Source organism: Myxine glutinosa, chromosome 1, assembly GCF_964187855.1.
Source record: "Myxine glutinosa chromosome 1, kmMyxGlut1.1, whole genome shotgun sequence".
Taxonomy (NCBI): domain Eukaryota; kingdom Metazoa; phylum Chordata; class Myxini; order Myxiniformes; family Myxinidae; genus Myxine; species Myxine glutinosa.
The window spans coordinates 160,767,724-160,791,780 of NC_136261.1; the positions used below are offsets into that span (position 1 = coordinate 160,767,724).

General features: G+C 43.2%; 1 protein-coding gene across 9 annotated transcripts in view; it reads left to right on the plus strand.

The window, feature by feature from the left end:
• LOC137430556 (angiopoietin-1 receptor) overlaps positions 1-24,057 on the plus strand; it is a 352,893-nt gene that overhangs the window by 295,832 nt on the left and 33,004 nt on the right. For all 9 annotated transcript variants that reach the window (XM_078779299.1, XM_078779303.1, XM_078779309.1 and 6 more), the window contains exons 19-22: positions 2,810-2,880; positions 5,943-5,983; positions 6,251-6,347; positions 12,167-12,266. In XM_078779299.1, the coding sequence (XP_078635425.1) occupies positions 2,810-2,880; positions 5,943-5,983; positions 6,251-6,347; positions 12,167-12,266 (309 nt within the window). The remainder of the gene's footprint in view (positions 1-2,809; positions 2,881-5,942; positions 5,984-6,250; positions 6,348-12,166; positions 12,267-24,057) is intronic.

Consider the following 24,057-nt stretch of genomic DNA (forward strand, 5'->3'; position numbering starts at 1 on the left):
CATTTTGGATTTTCAAAATGGCCGCCATAAAATACATATTTTGCGTGATCTCGGCTTCTAGTCAACCTCGAAACTTAATTAAATATGCTAATCCTATGTTTTCTGGGTCAAGGAATCCAATAAAGGCCTCAAAATAGTGCTCAGGATTATAGAAAAGCAACAAACAAAGGTGATTGAAAACCATTGTCTTTATATTTGTGATATAACTGTATTACATAATACATGATATTGCAAGTCCTTTGAAGTTATAGGTTTGGGTTTATAAAGCAAGAAAGCTCCTTGTTAGTATCAGATTGAACTATAAGTCCCATACACAGGATCTACGAGGTCTATACCGTTCAGGAATATGCTTTTACAGATCTTCATCACTGTCCTGAGGGTCATTTTCGCAAAGGTGTCTACGCAAATGCCAACATTAATTTTGGGATTCCTCATGCTCTGAATATTCCAAAAATGTGTAGTTTTGCTAATCTCCAAAAATTTTGAACGAAAAAACATAGTGAACCTGACTATGCCGTGGGAAGAAAGAAGAAGCTGCCATTTTGTGCATTAACTGGTCGTCGGAGTAAAATAGGTTATCGGCTCTTTTTTTTCTCTGATGAAGGGTTAACGCCTGAAACGTCAGCTTCTTACTTCCCACAGTGGTTAGCATACCTCAAATGAATGTCCTGTTGATGTCCTCCGTTGCTATATCGACATTTGATTCAGACCATTATTAATTGCTCTTATAATTCCCCTGATGCATCCTGTCTTTATGAAGACTAGATTGCTATTGCTGATGTTATAGATGTGTTTTATTCAAGCATTCTTTTACAATTTAGCACATTGATTTGTTTTTTTTTTACTTTGGGGAAATTTGAGCAGACCTGTTGTTTGAGCAGCATCTTGGTGTCTAAAGTCATTTACGAACCAACTATGAACCGTTGACTTGCACCACGTTAGGCTAGAACAAGTTATTGCATTTGCATTGAGCAGGAGGATAAGTTAAAAAAAAAAGGAATGAATGGGGATGGTATGAGAAAGAAAAGGAGGTAGGAGAGTACAATAAGTGTGCAAAGCGAAGGTAAAGAGGGTTTGGAGGGAGATAGGAATAGGGGAGGGAAGGAGGATGGGAGCATGGGGTGATGAGAAGGTCAAAACTTGTGCTATTTTGTGCAAGTTGTAAATACACCTGGATCTGTAGACTGTAGGTATAATTTCACCCTTCGTGATCCAGCTGGTTTTATACTCTCATACTCCAATGGTGATGTATTGTTAGTAATTCTCCTGATAGTGTAGCAGCATAGCAAACCTGTTGTGCATTTTGTGATACAAGCACCAAATTTGGTACACTAGTAGACTATCATATTATGAAAAGATCTGGATATTGGGCCATCTCAGATTCAGAGATTTGATTTTTGCAAGATTTCGATTCGATTGGGATCGAAGAGAACACCTTCTTCGTCTTCTGCACAGTGAAGTTGCCAGCCCTGAATTCTCTGGCTACGTCTGGGTGCTTCATTGGGAGTGCAACCGTGTCCCTCAGGTGAACAGGGACCCACCTGGCATAGTGTGTGTGGTCTAAGGCATGGAACCATGGGACCAGTTCCGTCAGGGCATCAAGGTACGTCGTGAATGAAGCCTGCCGCAGAGAACGCACGTAGACCAGTACCAACATCTCTAGTTCCAGCACAGTTGCCCAGTACTGAAAGTTGGGAATGTCTTCTCCTGTCTGGTGGCACCAGTCTTCGAACTCAGGCAGGTCTTCTGCATCATCAGCATATGTCATACAGTGGCGTTCATACGCACGGTGTTGCAGGATGTGCAGTGCCGCTGCAGTGATTTGATGAGCTCTTCTTGTGCGGGTGACGTGGGCAGCTCGTAGGAAGGAGTCGGCCGTCCCTGGCGTTGCAATCTCAGCTTGCAAAATCTGCAAATCTTGCAAAAATCAAATCTCTGAATCTGAGATGGCCCAATATCCAGATCTTTTCATAATATGATAGTCTACTAGTGTGCCAAATTTGGTGCTTTCCTCACAAAATGCACAATTCTTTTGAATATTTGGGCTAAGCCGCCCCACTATGAGGCTATATATCAGCCAGCTTCCTGAAGCCGAGAATCCAAATTCTTAATATTTCTGCTCCAGTTGGATTCACCCTCTGAGTTGGCAGTTCGTTGTCCTCAATACTAGGCCACCACCACACACACTTGTAGCATGGAACTGCCATGTTCATGGTAGAGCCATATAGCAAACATATCTGTTTCATTACCTTCATCACTGAGGGTGGGTGGAGGTTATGTTTTCACCCCTGTTTGTTTGTTTGTTTGTCTGTATGTGTGCAAGATATTTCAAATAGTTATGGGCGGATTCGGACGAAACTTGGTGAACAAGTTGGTTGTCTGACCAGGACGTATCGTTTCAATTTTAGTGACGATTTGAATCTGGATCTGGGTCAGATAATAATTTTTAAGTGATTCTTCACCATTGAGAGATGAGGTCAAAATGATATATTACATCATATTTCAAAAAGTTGTGGACGGATTATGACAAAACTTGGTGAATGATTTCGGTAGGTGACAAGAACAAGCCGATTACATTTTTGTTCAGTTACGGATGCATATCCGGCCTATTGGTGGAATACAAAAGGTAAACCGTGCAGCCTGGTGGAGGTAATGCGCTCTACCAAGTGCCATTCTCGTTAGTGCTGTTTTGCTGTTTTTGGGAAAAATTAATATTTTTCATGACTGAGATTTGAGGCCATTTTTGTGTTGTATCCATTGTTTGGGGATATTCTGGTTGACAAAAATCTTTCCATATGGTGGTCTGCAGGGACGGTTGCCAGTTCGATGGATGGCAATTGAATCTCTCAACTACAGTGTCTACACGACAAAGAGTGATGTGTAAGTTCCATTAAAATGCTTCTTCTGAGCCATAGATCCCTGATGAAGCAATGCTTTAGGATTTAGATCCACAATGCAAATGTGCACATGCCTCCAATACAAACAAATGGCATTTCAGATCCAGAATATAGTTTAAAATACCTCTCATGAATCATATACTTTTGTCCATCAGCCAAGATCGATATCTCATTGGTATAAGATATGACAAGAGTCAAAGTGATGAGGAGCATGATCTGGACTTGTTCCCACTGCCTACAATGTTTCATGAGGGGTCTCCTTGGAGCCCCCTGAAATGGGCCCCTTGTGGTTGAAGCAGGCAGGCGCAGCAATGCATCCATTCAGGAAGCAAGTGTCTGAAACTAGTGGTTTTGTGGGACATGACAAAATAAGCAAGAATGAGGTGCATGGGAGGAGGGGGTAAGTGGTGAGTGAAGAGTTGGGTGGGGGAAGGGGAGGGAAGTGGGAAGTTAGGGGGTGAAGGCAAGAAAGATGACTCTGGCGATGTGAGGAAGGTATTTTGAAATATCAGATTAGGGTGGCCTGGAAGAAAACAAACCCTGAGGAGTAGAAGATTCATAAGGAAATGTGTTTAGGAGCTTCAGAGAAGATGGTACTCATTTGAAGCAAATAATTTGATACCTGTTAATTCTACAAATGGGATTCTCATTGCGTGCCATACATTGATGATGTTGAGGAAGTTTTGCATTTTGTAAAGTTGCTGAAGTAATTTTGTTTAAAATTGCATATTCGCCCTGAATTTGTTTGCAACTTAAAGTTTTGCTTCCTCCCCATCATTTACAGTCAGATTTCCAGTATTTTTACCCCACTGTACAGAAAATGATTTGCTGTTTGAAGTGGAAAGTGAGATAAACATTTTAAGGATCAAATGAGATTAAACCTCTTTTGGTGTTTTTTTTTGCTGTTGGCCTTCAACCTCCTCTACTTCTGTCCTTCAACCCTGCTGTTCAACCCTTAAACCCCCCTCCCATCCCCCACACACCACCTCTGTCTCTGTCTCTCTCTCTCTCTCTGTCTCTATCTCTATCTCTATCTCTCTCGCTCTCTCGCTCTCTCGCTCTCTCTATCTCTCTCGCTCTCTCGCTCTCTTGCTCTCTCTCTATCTCTATCTCTCTCTCTCTCGCTCTCTTGCTCTCTCGCTCTCTCTCTCTGTCTCTATCTCTATCTCTATCTCTCTCGCTCTCTCGCTCTCTCTCTATCTCTATCTCTATCTCTCTCGCTCTCTCGCTCTCTCTCTATGTCTATCTCTATCTCTCTCTCTCTCGCTCTCGCTCTCTCTCTCTGTCTCTATCTCTATCTCTATCTCTCTCGCTCTCTCTCTCTGTCTCTATCTCTATCTCTCTCTCTCTCGCTCTCTCGCTCTCTCTCTCTGTCTCTATCTCTATCTCTATCTCTCTCGCTCTCTCTCGCTCTCTCTCTATCTCTATCTCTATCTCTCTCTCTCTCGCTCTCTCTCTCTGTCTCTATCTCTATCTCTATCTCTATCTCTCTCGCTCTCTCGCTCTCTCGCTCTATCTCTATCTCTCTCGCTCTCTCGCTCTCTCGCTCTCTCTCTCTGTCTCTATCTCTATCTCTCTCTCTCTCGCTCTCTCGCTCTCTCTCCACTGTTCCATTTGTTCTGTTGCGCTCTGACCCGTTCCGTGTTCTAGATCTTCCATGAGCCTTGACAAAAACTTCTTTAACTTTGGATTCATGTATTAATTAATGCAGTTGTTTTCTGTCAGCAATTGTCTTGTTTGTACTTCTATTAGAGGATAGCATTATTAATTATTTTGCTAGAGTGTGATATAACTCTGGCTGAATGTCCAACTGCTATAAATTTCATTCCTGTTGGAAGTTAATTGCAGTTGCTCTTATTTGAGCCACAAAATCCATTGTACAGGGTATTTCAAACTTAGCAGGCATTTGCTCACGTCATCATGGTAAGGCGGTAATGCATGGTAAGATCTGATGTCGCCGGTTATTAGATCATTGACGGAAGGTTTCTTTTAATGATGCATAAACGTGTTTGCAGCCAGAGACTGGCAAGACTCCCTCCACTCTCTCCCTCCTTGCCCTCACTCCCTGCTCTCACTCCACTCCCTCCCTCCACTCTCTACCTCCATGCTCTCACTCCATTCTCTCCCTCCACTCTCTCCCTCCTTGCTCTCACTCCCTGCCCCCACTCCACTACCTCAGTGCACTCTCTCCCTCCACGTTCTCACTCCACTCTCTCACTCCACTCCCTCCCTCCATGCTCTCCCTCCACTCTCTCACTCCATGCTCTCACTCCACTCTCTCCCTCCACTCTCTCCACTCTCTTTCTCCACTCTCTCACTCCACTCCCTCCCTCTACTCTCTCCACTCTCTCCCTCCATGCTCTCAATCCCCGCTCTCACTCCACTACCTCACTGCACTCTCTCCCTCCACTCTCTACCTCCATGCTCTCACTCCACTCTCTCCCTCCATTCTCTCCCTCCTTGCTCTCACTCCCTGCCCTCACTCCACTACCTCACTGCACTCTCTCCCTCCACGTTCTCACTCCACTCTCTCACTCCACGTTCTCACTCCACTCTCTCACTCCACTCCCTCCCTCCATGCTCTCCCTCCACTCTCTCCCTTCATGCTCTCACTCCACTCTCTCCCTCCACTCTCTCCACTCTCTTTCTCCACTCTCTCACTCCACTCCCTCCCTCTACTCTCTCCACTCTCTCCCTCCATGCTCTCACTCCACTACCTCACTGCACTCTCTCCCTCCACTCTCTACCTCCATGCTCTCCCTCCACTCTCTTTCTCCACTCTCTCACTCCACTCCCTCCCTCTACTCTCTCCACTCTCTCCCTCCATGCTCTCAATCCCCGCTCTCACTCCACTACCTCACTGCACTCTCTCCCTCCACTCTCTCTCTCCACTCTCTCCCTCCACTCTTGTGGAGTCTTGCCAGTCTTGCCAGTCTTGAAATCTTGCCAGTGTACGGAGTTAACTTGCATAAAATGAATTTTGTGGAGAGTTGATTCACTGTTCCAGTGCAGATTGTTATGTTTGGTGTTTCCTCTTCTGTGCAGGTGGTCATTCGGAGTTCTCCTGTGGGAAATTGTCAGTCTTGGTAAGAACAAGAGGAAGAAAGAGTGAGGAGGGGAACTGTAAAGGGGGAAATAATGAGAATCAGATGGGTGATGATAGGGGAGAGAGAGAGGAGAACGAGATGGATAGAAAAAGGTGAGGGGTAGAATCGCAAAGGATGAATAAATGAAGGAATATAAATGGCTAAGGAGTTGGGAAAAGAGAAAGGGAGAGTGATTGAAGGGAATAAACAGGAAAAGATGGAAACTAAAGGGAGTGATGACACATAGACAAATATTTGTGTTTCCAGGTGGGACGCCATACTGTGGAATGACATGTGCAGAGCTCTACGAGAAGCTACCGCAAGGATACCGCATGGACACACCACACAACTGTGATGACGAAGTGTACGCGTTATACTTTATCGACATGCGATGCAGGAAGAAAACAAAAGCACATTTATCATTGAAATCTCTTTGCTGGCATCACAGCCCATTTGTGTTATTATTTATACTACCAGAATTTTTGAACACGCTGGTAGCTGATACTCACGAGTGCAGTAGTTACTTAAAGGGATACTAAGAACAGAGTAGTGGTGGTGGTGGTCAGGTCAGACTCTGTCTTTGTCATATACAGGATCATATGTCTGTCCTCCTATGTCCTGGGTTCCTTTTCGAGTCGACTCTTGATAATTCCATTTGCGGCCAATTTTATATCTAAAATTTGAATAGGCCGCTATGTATACCATTCTGAACAATTTGAACATTAATCATTTCAAAGAGCCACTTTTCTCTTGGAGCTATAATTTCTGCGGTTTAAAGACAAATAAAACCCACATCCATTGGTTTATATGCTACTCGATGGTATAATCAAATCGGAACGAGTCAACTTGGAGATTCCATCCACTCATTGTGATTATGTACGTACGAGCACAAATTGAACGGCATTTGTTTACCTGTAAAGAAATGATGGCGATTGACTTGATGGAGAAGGATTTGTAATTGTTACTGAGTACAACAATGGATACCGTAAAATGGGGTGAATAGGGACACAAACTGAAAAAAAGTTCGGAAACTTCTTTCGCTGAAAATTGATAACTATACAGATTTGTTGATATTTGGGTTGAAAGTGTTCTCTTGTTTTTTTAAAAAGCAACTTATAGTCCCTATTAACCCCATATATGGGTTAAATAGGAATAAATATGATTTTTATGGCTGTCCCTATTCACCCCGTTTTACGGGTGAATAGGGACAGTCACTAAGACAAAAAAAAATAATCAGAAAACAATCCTGAGTTTCCAACTTATTGCTAAATTGATAGCTCAGATGGATGCACATAATATGCACCCATAATAATAATATAATCCACGGTGCCAATGAAAAAAAATATGAGATAAAAAGTTTCTCCAAACGTTCCCTATTTCTTGATTATTATTTTTTTGTATTAGTGACTGTCCCTATTCACCCGTAAAACGGGGTGAATAGGGACAGCCATAAAAATCCTATTTATTCCTATTTAACCCATATATGGGGTTAATAGGGACTATAAGTTGCTTTTTTAAAAAACAAGAGAACACTTTCAACCCAAATATCAACAAATCAGTATGGTTATCAATTTTCAGCGAAAAAAGTTTCCAAACTTTTTTCAGTTTGCGTCACTATTCACCTTGCTGTCCCTATTCACCCCATTTTACGGTACTCATGATGGAGGCCACACCACACACATTTCCTTTGTGTCCATTCACCCAGGTTTTCTGAAAAACTTTCTGCACTTTTGGCTAATCCCAGTGTTTTGGAATGTAACTGTCTGAAATATGCTTCTGGGTCAATAGGCAGGAAGTTTAATTTGAGGAGTTTATAAATGATAGAAGAACCACCTTTAGAGGCCATTTTTTCCCCACAGAGCAGGGATTGGCCTTTTTTTGGGCACCATGGTCCCCTTCTTAAAGTGATGTTTTACGGCCGGATGCTCTTCCTGTCGCTAATCCTGTTAGTCGCCTCTTGCGACACATAGGGAATTACCAGTGAACTGGTGCTCAATTTGCCGACCTCGGAAGGATGAAACAGGCTGAGTCAACCCCCCCGGCGTTAATTTAGTGATCGACCGGGATTCGAACCCAGGATCCTAGGTATCCCAAGCCGGCACCCTAACCGCTAAGCCAACACCAGGCGTTATAAATGATAGAGTGGCAGTATTTAATCGCATGGCAATGTGTTTTTTTTTTCTGGTTGCATGCAACATCTATTAGTTGCTCACTTTTTCAACAGCAGCTAAAACCCATTTTGTTTGTATATCTATCATTCTGAAATAGATATTGCACGAGTCTTGCTTTTGCACGAAAAAATATTGTAATATTGCACGGAAAAAACTTTACATCATCATCATCGGCATCATCATCATCATGTACCATGCCCTATCCAGAGCGTTAGTGCTACCAAAGCAGTTACGAGGCTAACATCCTGGTCAGGTCACCATTCCAACTCAGGAAGTCAGGGCAGGAATTTGGAATTTGGCCGGAGTGCCGGCGATAGCTCGCCTACTCTTCACGAAGGACACCATCGGATCTTTAACGGCCACCAACTAATGCCAGCACACAGGACGCCCGTTTATCATCAAATTTAACATCCAGTTTAATGTCCGTCCGAGGGACACATCGATGAATCACCCTGCCAATGAAACAGTAGGATGACGGTTTATAGCTGGGCCAAGATTCAAACCCAGGCTTGACAGCTTAGAGGTGAGTAAGTGTACCTTTTGGGCCTCGGCCATCCTGCCAGCCGAATTGATATTAAGCTTCATCATCATAACTATCAGTTTACTTTTAAAGAGATACTACAATCAAATCATTAGGTTAATTATTCATCTTAACTAAAGTCAAGTGATAAAATGTTTACTAGATTGAGTTAAGGTGGCTTAATATTCTTTAGTGCTGCATACTACATAGTTTGTGCTCACAGACCATTTTGCACACTAATTGTAATATTAATGCAAATTGACTGTAAAAATCGACGTAACTAAAGAGATTCATATGAATCCTTTGTATGCCACTGTCGGCACCTATAGCAACATGAATATTACCAATTTTTATGAAGTTTGGGGACAGCAATCCCAAACTAAAAGTGAACTATCCCAACCTGCATGTCAATATCCCACCCACACCACAAAACAGCATTTGCTTAATAATGGCATCTTATTGTAACATTTTGTACAACACCGCACTATTGCAGGGACACTTATGTAATACAATGGTGAGGACACTTATGTCTACCAGCCTGGCATACCTTGTCATACTCCTGTATCTATACTATAAAAAGCCATTCATGTCTGTCTGTGGGAAAAGGTTACACTATGTAATTATGTCTCTTAATTACGTACTGTTTGAACGTCGTTGCACCGTGACTACATCTATTAATTACATACTATTGGAATGTACCTTTTAAACCTTTAGACCCTTTACATTGCTTCGACCCCTTTGGACCTTAAGATCTTTAGACCGCTTAGACATTTTTAGACATTTTAGATCTTTTAGACCTTTGAGACACTTTAGACCCCTTGAACCTTTTGACCTTTATACACCCTTACACCCCTTAAAGACTCATTTGACCCTTTAAACTCCTTAGACCCCTTTGGATCCTAACTACTATTGTACGCTTTCGAGTTTAGACCTTGAGAACCCTTAAGATACTTATAGAACCCTATTGACCCTTTGGCCTGCACTTTGGTCAGATCATTTGGACCCCTTTAACCTCTTCGACCCCTAAGACCTTTACTCCCTTTAGGCACCTTTAAACACACAAACATCAAAAGAGTCTTTTTGCAATATACAGGCTATACTTTTTCCAGCAAGTAATGTGCAAACTCTACCCACCTTATTGTAACACGAAGTGGTTACTTTACTCGTATGTTATGAATATTGGTTCAAGGATAATATTTAATAATTGCAATGGCCAGCCCAGATCCTCCACTTAAATCGCATCATCTACAATAAAAAACATTCCCTGGGGGCCAGAGTCAGCCGAACAGAATCTATACCATGCACTGAACTTGCACTTACTTGGAGGGAGGAGTAGTTCTGTATTCCACCAAACCTTGACCGAAATATGGTAGAAGCTCTTACTGACAGTGACACCCTATTAGAAAACAAATAAATGCTTGTGAATTAATAATCCTGCATCTTACCTGCTGACCCAAGAGATTTTCTTTGCTTCACATTTTTGGTCATATAAAACATAGTGCACATTTGTCTTCATTCAAATACTGTTATTTGATTCGAGATTTTCAGCATGTAAATATAATTCCTCCACTACCACAACTACTACTACTACTACTACTACTACTACTACTACTACTACTACTACTACTACTACTACTACTACTACTTATCTTAATGATCCCAATTAATTTCACACAAAGTAGATTGGGCGAAGTATTTCACAAACTTCCTAAACAAGCCTAATTGGGGCTGACATGGGCAGGAATTTGAAATTGTTCAAGGTACTGGTAATAGCTCACCTACTTTTCATGACAGGTACACCATGGGATTTTATACCATCCACAAACTAATGCCAGCACATGGGTTCCAAGCTTAACGTCCATCGATAGGACGGTGTACTTTGTGATACAACGCTCTGCCTGAGAGGTATCAATCCGGCAGTTTATAGGGTCTGATCAGGAATCGACTCCATGACACCAGACAGCTCAAGGGTAAGTGGGTTACCTCTGTCCCATTCTGTCACACCTATTGATAAATTTGGTACAAAGGTTAATTTGTTCATATTTGTTTCAATAGTGAACGTGTACTGACTACTCAGCCTATTATGAGCAATAGTGGGGTGCCCGGACACTCAGTCATTTCAAATTGATGCAAAAGTTTCGTTTTCAGTACCAATTTGAAGGTAAGGGCCTATAGAACAATTTTGGTTCGAGTGTCAAGCACTCAGATTTAAAAAAAATTGTGGAATTTTTCCTCCTCATGGAGGAATTTGCAACTATCGTCGACACTCCATTCCAAAGATCGCCAAGGCTGAAAGAAGTGGCAACGAACTTTGTCTGTAGGCTGTACTCCAATGAGTCAAACGAGGACAATGACGTCGACCTCGTCCGAATGAGGGTGTCCTCACAGAAGACTCGGGACGTGGAGAGAATTCCCCCAACGAGTGATGCTTTGGATCAACATCTCAAAAGGAGTGTCTTCCAAGCTAGCATCTGGACGACAGCCCAAAGGTCCATGATGCCCGTCAACAACCCCACTAATCATGGGTGGAAGGAAGAGGACGGCAAGCTGCTTCCCATTTGGACCTCGCTGCCCCTCGCCAAGGATGTATTCCACCCGGATGTGAAGTGCACTTGCACAAGTACCTGCGCTCTGTGCAACTGCATGAGGGCAAAGTTGAAGTGCACACGTCTGTGCAAGTGCAAATGCGAGAAGTAGCTGGACCAGAACTATTTCCAATACTGACATGTACATATGGTCGATTTGTTAGCCACTTTCTTATTAAAACTATTGTTCAAGGAGTTATTCAAGCAATTGTCTAAGCAGTTACTCACCACCATATTGTAGCACAGGTAAAAGATAAATAAAAATGTCACTATATCATTGGGTCCGAGTATAATTGTCCAGTTTATTTTTAAAAAACATGTTTCGGCTTACCGGGCCTATTCCCCTTGGTCTTTTTTGTGGATATGTGCTGATACCGGCAAAATATTATTGCTTCTATGGGCAATATGCTTGAAATACGAGTTGCTACTCCTGATCCTGAATCCATACATACCTTCTATGTTCAGATCGGATCATCCAATCAAAAGTTTGAGCAGTTTCCATATTTCGCATAGGCCGGTGGGGGGTCAGGAAACCCCCATGTCCTCAGAAGCCCCATTTTTTATCTGAGTGCTTGACACTCGAACCAGAATTGTTCTCTAGGCCCTTACCTTCAAATTGGAACTGAAAACGAAACTTTTGCATCAATTTGAAATGAAAAGAAAAAAATTACCCATGCACGGCCCCCCACTACAAGGAGTAAAATAAGAGTTGAAAAGAGGGAAGGCATGGACACAAAAAAAGTAATAACCAAAGAGATGTGTCAAGTAAGATGATGGTGGAGCCTAATACATGTGTTTCCTGAATTAATTTAATTTTAAGTATAACTTGAATGAATGTTTCAGGATTAGCTTTTGTTCAATTTATATGTGACATAGAGAGTACATGAGTCTTTCATTGTGTGTGCAGCTATGAACTGATGAAACAATGCTGGCGGGACAGGCCGCATGAACGGCCCACGTTCTCACAAGTGTGCCTCTCACTCAGACGAATGCTGGAGGCTCGGAAGGTGAGATGGCCCTGTGCATTTATGTCAATTGAGGGGCATGGAAGTTGCCAGTGAATCATGCAGTCAGGGTTCGACAAAATGTATTGGACTCCAAAAAGTTAAAATGCTCAAATTTTATTCTGGTTGAATCGTCGTCAGAAAAACGAAGAACTGATAAATAAATATAACCTATCAGTACAATTTACCGATTCACTGTTGAATATTTTTATTCCTGAGCATTATGATAAAAAAAAAAAACAATGAATCACTAACTAGTGTAAAAGTCATACATTGAGAGAAAGTTTGGGTATTATGGAGTACAAGAAGAAGCCTGTGGTTAAAAAAAAACCACAATATAAAAAAGAAAAAAAAGTGTGAAGACTTTTATTCTTGGGTTGGTTGAAAGAGCTCAAATATGGGAAGTTATATATTTCTTAACAGCAAAGCAAAAAAAATTGGGAGCGATCAAGGCAGCGGTTTCTTGCCGATGCACCTCATGGTTCATTTTTTTTGGCCTGATTGAAAAAAATTATAATTTTTCTGTAGGTTTGGATTAATTTGAAGCATCTTTTACTTAAGAATTTTTTTTCTCTCAGGTACATTTCCATGTTTCAGGGAGGGACAGACAGCCAGACAGATGGCATTAGAGTATCATATGTGTGTGTGTGTGTGAAGAATCAGCTCTTCGTTTGCAAAAGAAGTCCACAATAGCCTGGAATGGCGCAGCTTTATTAAAAACCAACTTATACAGATCCGGAGGAGGCCAAGACATCTATAGCAAGAGCCAGTCTCATGCCACGTCAAGCCTTCCTGAAAACACATTGATTCTCATTCACTTATATACAAATACGATTATCAGAAAATCTCCGAGAGAACGAAGCGACTGGCGAGAGTCCCTCCCACCGTTATCATTCGGGGGAGTCAGCCCTTCCTTATCATTTGGACCAATTGTTTCTCTGGGCTCCGAGAAAACAGAGATGTAACTCACAAAGAGGAGAGTGTATGCTTAGCCAAACAAACCCATATATTTTATGGGTTTGTGTACATGAGTAATCCAAAGCATGTTTATACAGAGTCATGCGTTGCTGTGATTAAAACAAAATATATATATGGTTAACGATAGGTTCATGTCATTCTACTAGCATTACGCAAAAACAAGCGCATGTGGGCGTGGTTTTACGACCAGCCTCGAAAAAAGCACACGTATACAATTTGTTCAGCATGACCTCAGCGAGCCTCTCCTCATCCAAAACTAAAACGAAGCAAAAACCCTTTATTAACTTCATGAAAATAGCATTTTTAAACATCATATAAATCATAACACATTAGCACCCAACGTCTATAACTGAACTTTAGGCAATAACAAATCTACTACTTGACATTCCTTCCTCTTGTCTCGTCGAGACAAAGTATCTTAAGAGACAACGTGCCACATTGGGCTTTATTGAAAAATAATTGTGTAATGCGGGTATTGAAAAAATAATTGTGTAATGCGGGTATCTCCCAAGGGCATATCGTGCGCCCAAAGCGCCTCGCCCGTGCATTTGGCGAACGTGTCGTGTGGTGCGTGCTCGGAGCCTGAGGGCTCAGAACATGAAAGTCCATTAACGTTTCGGATCCACAACGAAGGTGTCTGGTCCAGATGAGGTTCTGCTCCGCCAGAGGGCCCATCACCTCCCCTGCGGAACTTGCTCCCCCCACCCTTTGCAGACCCAGTCCTTGCAGATCTTCGAAGTTAATCAACGATCATGCCCATGAGGTCCCTCACGTGCTGCTGTTCTGGGGAATACATAGTATTGTCAGTATCTTGTGTCTCAATTTCCTGGTCAGGGTACAGAGCGTAAAAATCCGATTCACTTGAAGCATTTGAACTTAAAACATTTGGAGAAAAGAGAGGGACTTCCTTTATGTCAAAGTCTCCCTTGGGCGCCTGGTCGGCTTGCGGGTCTAGGATATCCACGTCGGGTCCCTCGACCGCCAGACCCAGCGTCGCAATCAGATCCATAGTTGGGTCAGAAGGGGGCGTGCAGCTGTCAGCTTGTAATACATAAGCAGCGTTAGCCAGTACACGCAAGGGGTTTATAGCACAAGTATCACAGTCATCACATACACCGTTACAGGCAGCAGCCAGTTCCCACATGGGATCCACACAAGTATCACAGTTGCCACAAAATTCAATGCAATTTTCTGGAGCGCCGGTCGCAACTGCCTTGTTGAAGGACCCGTTCAGGTCGACGGCCTCTGTGGTCAGAGCCATAGTTGTTGTCGGCGGCTTCTTCACTTTCCATCCTGTAAAATACTTTCTCATACAGAGGAGGACTAGAGATTTCATTAGTGCCCCCCAAATTACTACCCCGATTATCACAGCCAGTGCGGTCAATAACCACTTCACTATGGTGCCCGTCCATCCCTGGAACCAGTCAGTGAGCCAGCTAAATTTATAAGAGTTCTCGCGCGCGATCCGATCGATTGTCAGGGCGTGGCTAGTTTCCCTTAGTCTCACTATTGCGGCTGACACTCCTTCAGATGGATCGGGTATGTAAGTGCAACATTTTCCCTCTATAATTCCGCATACCCCTTCTTTCTCTGCCAAGAGCATGTCCAAAGCCACCCGATTCTGCATCACCATTGTACGCATGTGAATCACCGTATCCAATAGTATGTCATGAGCCGTAGCGGTGTCGTTTGCCACCTTTTCTAGGGCCAAAGCCAATTTATCTATCCGGAAACTATCCATGACTGTGCCCGCTCCTGGGAAGAAGAAACCAAACACCTTTTCCCATAGACTCCCGTGTAGTTTAGTGGTTCCATCTTCGTTCATGACTGACCTCTTATAACGCCTGTCCAAGGACTTTGGGTCTAGCTCATCCAGTATCTCAACGTCAGGAAGGACTGAACCCAGATAACATGTGCCCCCCCAATTATTTGGTAAATAGGGGTAAGCCTTGTCGCCGCATATAAACATTATCCCATGGGGTGGGACCAGGTGGGTGGATAAGCACTGGAGTCCCTTTACCACCCCATTAATCCTACTAACCCCCCTAGAGAATGTTATAGCCGTTATGTTGTGGTTGTGTTTATCTTGCAGTACTATTCGTAATGTAATCCCCGAGCTCCCTTGTCCCAGCTTCCCGGGGAGAGTGTAGGCGCATTCTGATTCTCCCATACGCAAGTGGCCGGAACCCTGGAGGCAGACCCTCCCTTTCTGTGGTTTGACCCAGACGGGGGCAGGCCTCTCGGCCACATGGGCAATCATTGACGGGCGATAATTAAATTGTCGATTGCAACTCTTGCCGTTGTCAACCCCTTCTCTTTCCAGCGTGGTGACTAAACATGGGGAATCGATAGGTTGTGAGCAGAGGTCATTGAGGGACAGAGGTAGCACTATCATGTGTATTCCTGTGGTGCCTGCTTGGGGAAAGCGCATGCACGACCAGCAGTGTGTCCTATTTTGAATTGTTGCCACTTCCCTGGCCACTTTCCAATATGTGTTTTCACCCTTCTTTGGGGCCTTATTCTGGGGTTGTGGCGTGAGTATGTATTCGATGCATGGTATGTAGTTCTTTTCGCCACCGGCCGCGCCAGGGGTCCAGACGCTGCACCGGACCTGCATAGTCATGCCTTTCTCTAGGCGCGTGCGTGTTTGTAGCTTAAAATCAGGGGTTCCCCATTTGTATCCTGGTTGGGCCAAGGTCTTAATGCTAGCTTGCCCGTCTTCCCGGAACTCTCGTTGCTTTTGTAGTACCATGCCAACGCGTCCAGGCCCTGCCGACAGTGCTAGCCAATTTATGTTCACCCAATTTGTGTGCAGGGCTTTCTGTTCGAAACATGGTAGTGATACTCTTTGTCCCCATGTTACGGTGAGGTGTCGGGTTTCGTTTTCGCATCTATTGGAATCGGAATTTCCCCTAGCTGCTGTCGCTATCAATAGTATTGTACCTATGATTAGGCCCATCCTTACTGTGTTCTGGGGGTGTGGTGTCTGGTGCTTGTATGGCCAACTTACAGTGCGTGGCGTGGATCCACGAAGTCTTGCCCTCGCAAAAGACTGCCGTTGGTGTAGTCAGCAACACCTGGACTGGTCCCTTCCACCTTGGTTCCAAGGCGTTCTTGCAGGTGAAGTGCTCCACGAACACCTGGTCTTTTTTCCTCTGGTGGAACACCTGGTCCACAAGTCTCCTGGGAGCGCCTGGTCTACCGGTCTCCAATTCATAGATTCAATTCATTCAATTCATAGTTTCATAGAACACCTTTTCTCCAATTTCCTAATCCACTTTTTTTTTCAAGTGGATCCAATTTTATCCAATATTCAATTTTTAAATTCAATCCCATTTAATCCAGTCCAATTCAAATTAAATTCAATCCTTCTCTCAGCATCCCATTACCTGTTTCCAACATCAATAAAAATAAAATTATAAAATTAATAAAAAATCAATCATCTCAACTCTCAAATCGAATCAAAAAATAAAAATAAACGAAAATTACTTCAGCGAGAGTTTCAACTAGAATTACCACAAACCAACCACCTTTAACCTCCATTAACACAAACAAACCACCATTAACCTCCATGAACCTCCCCCTATTATTTATTTATTTTCACGAATAAACAAATAATAGAAATAACCTGGTCTACTTCCAATTTCAATTCTGGTCAGTTCTGGTGTCTGGTCACACACAATGTTTTCCTCACCCACTGTGATTCGCTCACAATAGATTCTCACTGTTATGTCTGAAATTAAGCTACCCTACTGGGTATTCGTGAAGGGGGTCCATCTTTCCCAACCCCTTCCTTCACACCAGCCACTTCACGTTGTCCACCATACTCACTGAATTGTCATCAATTCTGAAATTCGTCTCATGAAAACACATCCCAGAGTCTAGTGTAACAGCCAGACAAACACATAGACACGCTGAAGACCCCAGGGTACCCATCAAACTAGCTTGTCCCCAGATCAACAACACAGCGAAACATGTAATTTTACTAAAATAATCACTTACTCATAACTAGCTGGATAACTAGCATAACTAGCTCAACACCTGGAACTCATAACTAATACTCATACCACTAATTACTCATAATAACTCATAATTACTTCTGTAATTACTCATGCCAATACTTACTCAAAATAATGTAATATCCCAATCTTCACCCCTTATGCAAATCGAAGCACCCCGGACAACCCACAACCAATATCAACCACTGTAGCCGCCTTCCCCTCCAGGCAGCCACACGCAGCCACATACATCTCCACCCACGTCACACAAGACAACAGCCAACGAGTGTGTCCACCACACAGAAACCTTTGGCAATGCAACAACCGAACTCCCAGACAACCAACAACAAAACCCAATCCATCTCCATGGCTCATCAAGCAGTTCCAACTTAATCCAGCTTCACATACCGATTTCCCCAAAAACTCGTGAAACTTCACCCCCATTCTGGAAAAACCCTGGACTAAACCCTGACACCCTAAATAACTTCAGACCCATCTCCAATCTACCCTTTCTGTCAAAAGTTTTGGAACGTGCTGTGGCCACTCAACTCAAACATCACCACTCTGCCAATAACCTGTATGAAACATCCCAATCCGGATTCTGCTCCAGCCACAGTACTGAAACTGCTCTCCTCAAAATCACCAGCGACCTTCTCTCTCCTCTGACGCCGGCAACCTCAACATTTTCATCCTCCTCACCTCAACGCCTCCTTTGACATCATCAATCACGCCATCCTCCTCACCCTGTTTAGACCAGCTTGTGCCTATTAAACCCAAATCAGTTCACTCCCAAGCTTCACATGGACCACCTACTACTCTCAAATTATCCACTCTGGCTCCGGAATCCCAAAAGCACTCTTCTCTACAATAAACAAACTAAATAAACAAACTTTACAACGTGAACAAACTCCTCAGCGCCCTGGATACCGCCACCTGTCATTCAGAGTAGACAACAGCATCTCCTTTCTGGCTTTCAGCATCTCCTTTCTCCTTTCTGGCATCCAAATGAAATTCTGGCTTCAAATCAACTTCCTCGAACTTAACTATGATAAATCTAAATTAATCTTCGTTTGCCCACAACCACTCACCAAATTCACCCATAACTTTGCCCCCAACATCGATGGTCATTTGAACACAAATTGAACAAAATTAATCGAACAAAACACTTCCATTAACTCGACATTCTTTTCACAGCACCAAGTTCACTTGAACATCTTATCCTGGATACTCCCTCTTATCCAACTTTCAATAAACTGGAAAATGCTTCGCCATGGAATAGTCCACCACTCATGTAAATAATCATAAGAGTTCTGCGAAACATCTCCATCTTTAAAACTTAGCCAACCAAATTTAAACCACATGTTTTCCCCCCAAAAAACAAGTCACATTCTTTGTATATTGCCAACATTGTTCATCGTTTAAGTATCATCCAGAACTAAATTTTTATAAACCATCAACTTGTAGATGCATTTATTTATATCCCATTAACCCAAGAACTCTCAATTGCTTGGTTATATTTTAGTAATGTCATATATCCATATTTCTTTTCCAAATTGTTCCTGATATACACATTAATCCCATCTGTCTTTGTTTCCAGATGAACTCAAATCAGGAAATCAACACAAATCCTTATTACCTCCAATCAATTCAAAATTAAATCAACAATTCAAAACCAGATCGGATCAGCGATCAGAAATCACTTTTCCAATCAACACATTCCAAGCAACAATTCATTCAAAGACCAAGCTTAAAAACACAACTCTCATCTTACTGTGACAAATAAGCAACCAACCTACTTCACACTAAAACAAATAACTTTTCATCACCCCTTTCTTCTCCACCGCCTCTTACACTTAAACAGATCATAATTACTCACTCATACACTGTTGCCCATCACCCAGTTGCCCCAGACCCAAACACAGGTTTGAAATCCCAGTAGGTTGTTCTTCAATCCTAACCATCATGTGATCCCAACATCTCTCCATTTATTTCGTTCCTCATGGGGTTGGTGTTTTATGGCCTTTCAACAACAAAAACTCGATATTCTCTGTCCACTAATTATGTACATGATTTTGGTTTTACCCACAATATAATGTCCCGATATTCTCCAGATTTAAGTCCTATATATCCTGTCGTTAAAGCAACACCCTGTAGACTGACTCCGCCTGTCGTTCTTCCAAGGTTAGTGAATTACCTCTGACCTTTCCCTTGCATATCTCGAACAAAGGTCAACTAAACTTTAAAAGGTCAAACTTCGAATTGGTCAACCAGCGCTTTATTTTTCCGCAAATAATACAAGTCCGGCGTCATTCCCTGCAAGAACCACATCCAGACAGACAAATGACCCTTATTGAGGCTCTACATCGCAAAATGCTAGCTCCTACGAATCCAACAACCGTCACAATCCGTCCAGGAACTTCCGTACGTGCTCTACAATGCAGCACCTCTCTACCTGGTGCACCTTTCGCACATCCCTCCTCGTTCGCACAACGCTTCATCAACACACCTCCTCGCGCCCACACCTTGGCACAAGCCACACCACATACCGACAGTTGAAACCTCAACCGTCCTCCTTCCTCGGATCAGCGTTCTGTTGAAACGTGACATTTCTGCTCAAATTATTGAATTTCCTATTTTAATAACTTGACCTTACCAGCATACTAAATCTGTGTCCGCATCGATCAACACAAATGCCTCGATGCATCTTCCAGCCGCCACTCCGCACTGTACCTTACTGTACGAACAAGACTTCCTGTTGGAACTTGGCTCCGGAAATTAATTACTCTGTCTTGAAATCGTTTATTTTAGCCATCTTAAATAAATCCATCCATCTATCCATCTTATAAATCCATCTTAAATAAAAATCCATCTTATAAGTAACGTATTCGTCCTGTGACATTGCCTGGCATATATGTCGCAGCCGGCCACTATTCCGACATGGCTCGTCTGACATGAACGTCCGACATCCAGCAAAGTCGAAATGACCCACAATGCATTTGGGCACACATCCTCCTCTGAGAGTGGGCGAGTTATCGCCAGCACTCTGAGCAAATCTCATACAGCACACCCGTGACTCGCGGCTCGCTCGGCTCCTGTCTGAACACACAATATCCCTCTACCCAAACTTCCACGGAGCCGCACGGCGGAAACACAGGTTTGTACCACACTTTAGTTAAACGACCATTGCCAGGATTCTCGGATAGACGTTTAATTTCACAACACACATGACAAAAATCCGATTTAAATTCAGAGATCGCCGATCGACCTGGCACAACCATCTCAACGCGACGACGCCACGCCGCCCCCCCCCCCGTCTTGGCGCGCACCCTCGTGCCTCCACACGAATCCCAACACTCCCTGCACGCCGCTCTATTCGCGTTCGCGGCGGGGTTTACATCGCAAAAAAACAGGATCTCCGACGCTTGACCTCTCTGATCCAAAATGCACTATATGACACCAATTCCAAAGGTGAGCTGCCTCAGCGATACATCCCACACATACAATACACAATATCTGCCATTGAATGAACTCTTCAATTCAAGTAAAACACACATATTGATTCGAATTCTGCAACCATCTCCAAGAAACCGCTTCATATCAACAGTAGATCGACAAGGGCACTCCGGGTGCTTTCCTGACCCGATTTATATCAATTCGCTTCCCAAACAACTCCCAAACAGATGAAAATCCGGACTCAGTTCAGGACCTCGCCTGTTCTCTCGGATAGACGTTAAAATGGACATTCCCGGCCTGAATTTCCCGCACGTCGAGCAGATCGCTTACAAAGTTTCACACCGAAACCCTCTGCTTTGCACTTGACACACAGACAAACACATTGGCCAGACACACACGTCAATTAATATCCCAATATACATTCATTCCTCATTCATATCCTCATTCATATTACGTCTCTCATTCAAGGAAAAAGGATTTTTGGGACGGGTTGGACGGGGGGTGGGTTGAGGTGGAAAGGGGAGGCAGGGCGGGGGGTGTTGGGGTGTTGCCTAGAGCCCCGGGGCTGAGCTCAGGTCTTGGGGGGGGGTTGGGGGCATGGTGGCTACCTCCCCTTTCGCGGGGTCTTGGTCCGGATTATGGACGAGCGGCATTAGCCGCTGATTTGCTTGCTTAACTACCTCCTTAATTGTTTTGTCCTGAACTTTGCTTCCTGAACTTGCTTCCTTTGGCTCTGAAGCTTCAAATTCCTACAATGCAGCTCCTGCTTCAATTTTCAATATTTCAAAACCTAACCTGTCCTTCTCACCCTGTGGCCACCTGGCCCATTTCCTGTGAGCTTATTTATTTTCTCTTGTCCACCAGATCCTGGCCTGCTTTATCTGGACCTCTTGTCTAGAACTTAGTCTAGAGCTTCCTGGCTTGACCTCGTAGTTGTCACTACCTTCTTGTCAAACCTACCTGGTACCTACGCATTTCACCCTTCCTGGCCATGTCCCTTTGGCCGTCTAAGTTTAGCCACAGCCCTTCGTTCCCTGGCATGCAATGGCATACCCCATCTTGTCTCTGGGCTGTTCCTTCCTGGAAAAATCTTGGCCACCTGGTTTCAGCCTATATGGCTGTCCGACCTCATTTTCCCCTCCTGGTGCTAACTGTAACTTTAAGCTTACTGTTAAGTCCTTACTGGTTTATCCTTACTTGTTTATCCTGGCTTTAACAAAGCTACGTCATTCTGAGGCCTAAATGAGCCTCTACTTACAATTTCTGTTCGAGTGCAGACAGCGCGGAAGACAAGGAGACTGAACCCGCTCGAAGGAGGAAGGTACGAATTTGGAATAATAGCCCTCTGATATAAAACAACTCCCACCTTTAATCAAATCAACGTGCCGGCGCCGGCCTCAGGTCAGCCTTCCTCCTGTCCATCGGGCTCCGTTTCCCGTCCTCCGCGTCTGTTGACACCCCACTCCTGGTACCATCTGTGAAGAATCAGCTCTTCGTTTGCAAAAGAAGTCCACAATAGCCTGGAATGGCGCAGCTTTATTAAAAACCAACTTATACAGATCCGGAGGAGGCCAAGACATCTATAGCAAGAGCCAGTCTCATGCCACGTCAAGCCTTCCTGAAAACACATTGATTCTCATTCACTTATATACAAATACGATTATCAGAAAATCTCCGAGAGAACGAAGCGACTGGCGAGAGTCCCTCCCACCGTTATCATTCGGGGGAGTCAGCCCTTCCTTATCATTTGGACCAATTGTTTCTCTGGGCTCCGAGAAAACAGAGATGTAACTCACAAAGAGGAGAGTGTATGCTTAGCCAAACAAACCCATATATTTTATGGGTTTGTGTACATGAGTAATCCAAAGCATGTTTATACAGAGTCATGCGTTGCTGTGATTAAAACAAAATATATATATGGTTAACGATAGGTTCATGTCATTCTACTAGCATTACGCAAAAACAAGCGCATGTGGGCGTGGTTTTACGACCAGCCTCGAAAAAAGCACACGTATACAATTTGTTCAGCATGACCTCAGCGAGCCTCTCCTCATCCAAAACTAAAACGAAGCAAAAACCCTTTATTAACTTCATGAAAATAGCATTTTTAAACATCATATAAATCATAACACATTAGCACCCAACGTCTATAACTGAACTTTAGGCAATAACAAATCTACTACTTGACATGTGTGTGTGTCTGTGTGTGTATATGTATGTATATATGTGTATATATGTATGTATGTATATGTATGTATATATGTGTATATATGTATGTATGTATATATGTGTATATATGTATGTATGTATGTATGTATGTATATGTGTATATATGTATGTATGTATGTATGTATGTATGTATATGTGTATATATGTATGTATGTATGTATGTATGTATATATGTATGTATATATGTATGTATGTATGTATACACAGTGCATTCAGAAAGTATTCAGACCCCTTCACTTTTTTCACATTTTGTTATGTTGCAGCCTTATGCTGAAATCGTTTAAATTCATTTTTCCCTCATCAATCTACACTCAATACCCCATAATGACAAAGAGAAAACAGGATTTTAGAAAGTTATTTATAAAGAAAGCAAATTTATAAAAAAGAAAAAACTGAAATATCACATTGCCATAAGTATTCATACCCTTTGCTATGACACTATCCTAGGTGCCTCCCATTTCTCTTGATCATATTTGAGATGTTTCTTCACCTTGATTGGAGTCCACCTGTGGTAAATTCAATTGATTGGACATGATATGGAAAGGCACACACCTGTCCATATAAGGTCTCACAGCTGACAATGCATATCAGAGCAAAAACCAAGCCGTGAGGTCGAAGGAACTGCCTGCAGAGCTCAGACAGGATTGTGTCGAGACACAGATCTGGGGAAGCCGACAAAAAAATTTCTGCTGCATTGAAGGTTCCCAAGAGCACAGTGGCCTCCATAATTCTTAAATGGAAAAAGTTTGGAACAACCAGGACTCTTTCTAGAGCTGGCCGCCTGGCCAAACTGAGCAATTGGGGGAGAAGGGCCTTGGTAAGAGCGGTGACCAAGAACCCGATGGTCACTCTGGCTGAGCTCCAGAGATCCTGTGTGGAGATGGGAAAACTTCCAGAAGGACAACCATCACTGCAACACTCCACCGATCTGGGCTTTATGGCAGAGTGGCCAGACGGAAGCCAAACAGTTCAATCTTGGTTTCATCAGACCACAGAATCTTGTTTCTCACAGTCTGAGAATCCTTCAGGTGCTTTTTTGCAAACTCCAAGCGGGCTTTCATGTGTCTTTCACTGAGGAGAGGCTTCCGTCTCACGTGTACCTCTTCTACCAATGCTTCACTTCCCCTTTTGGCATT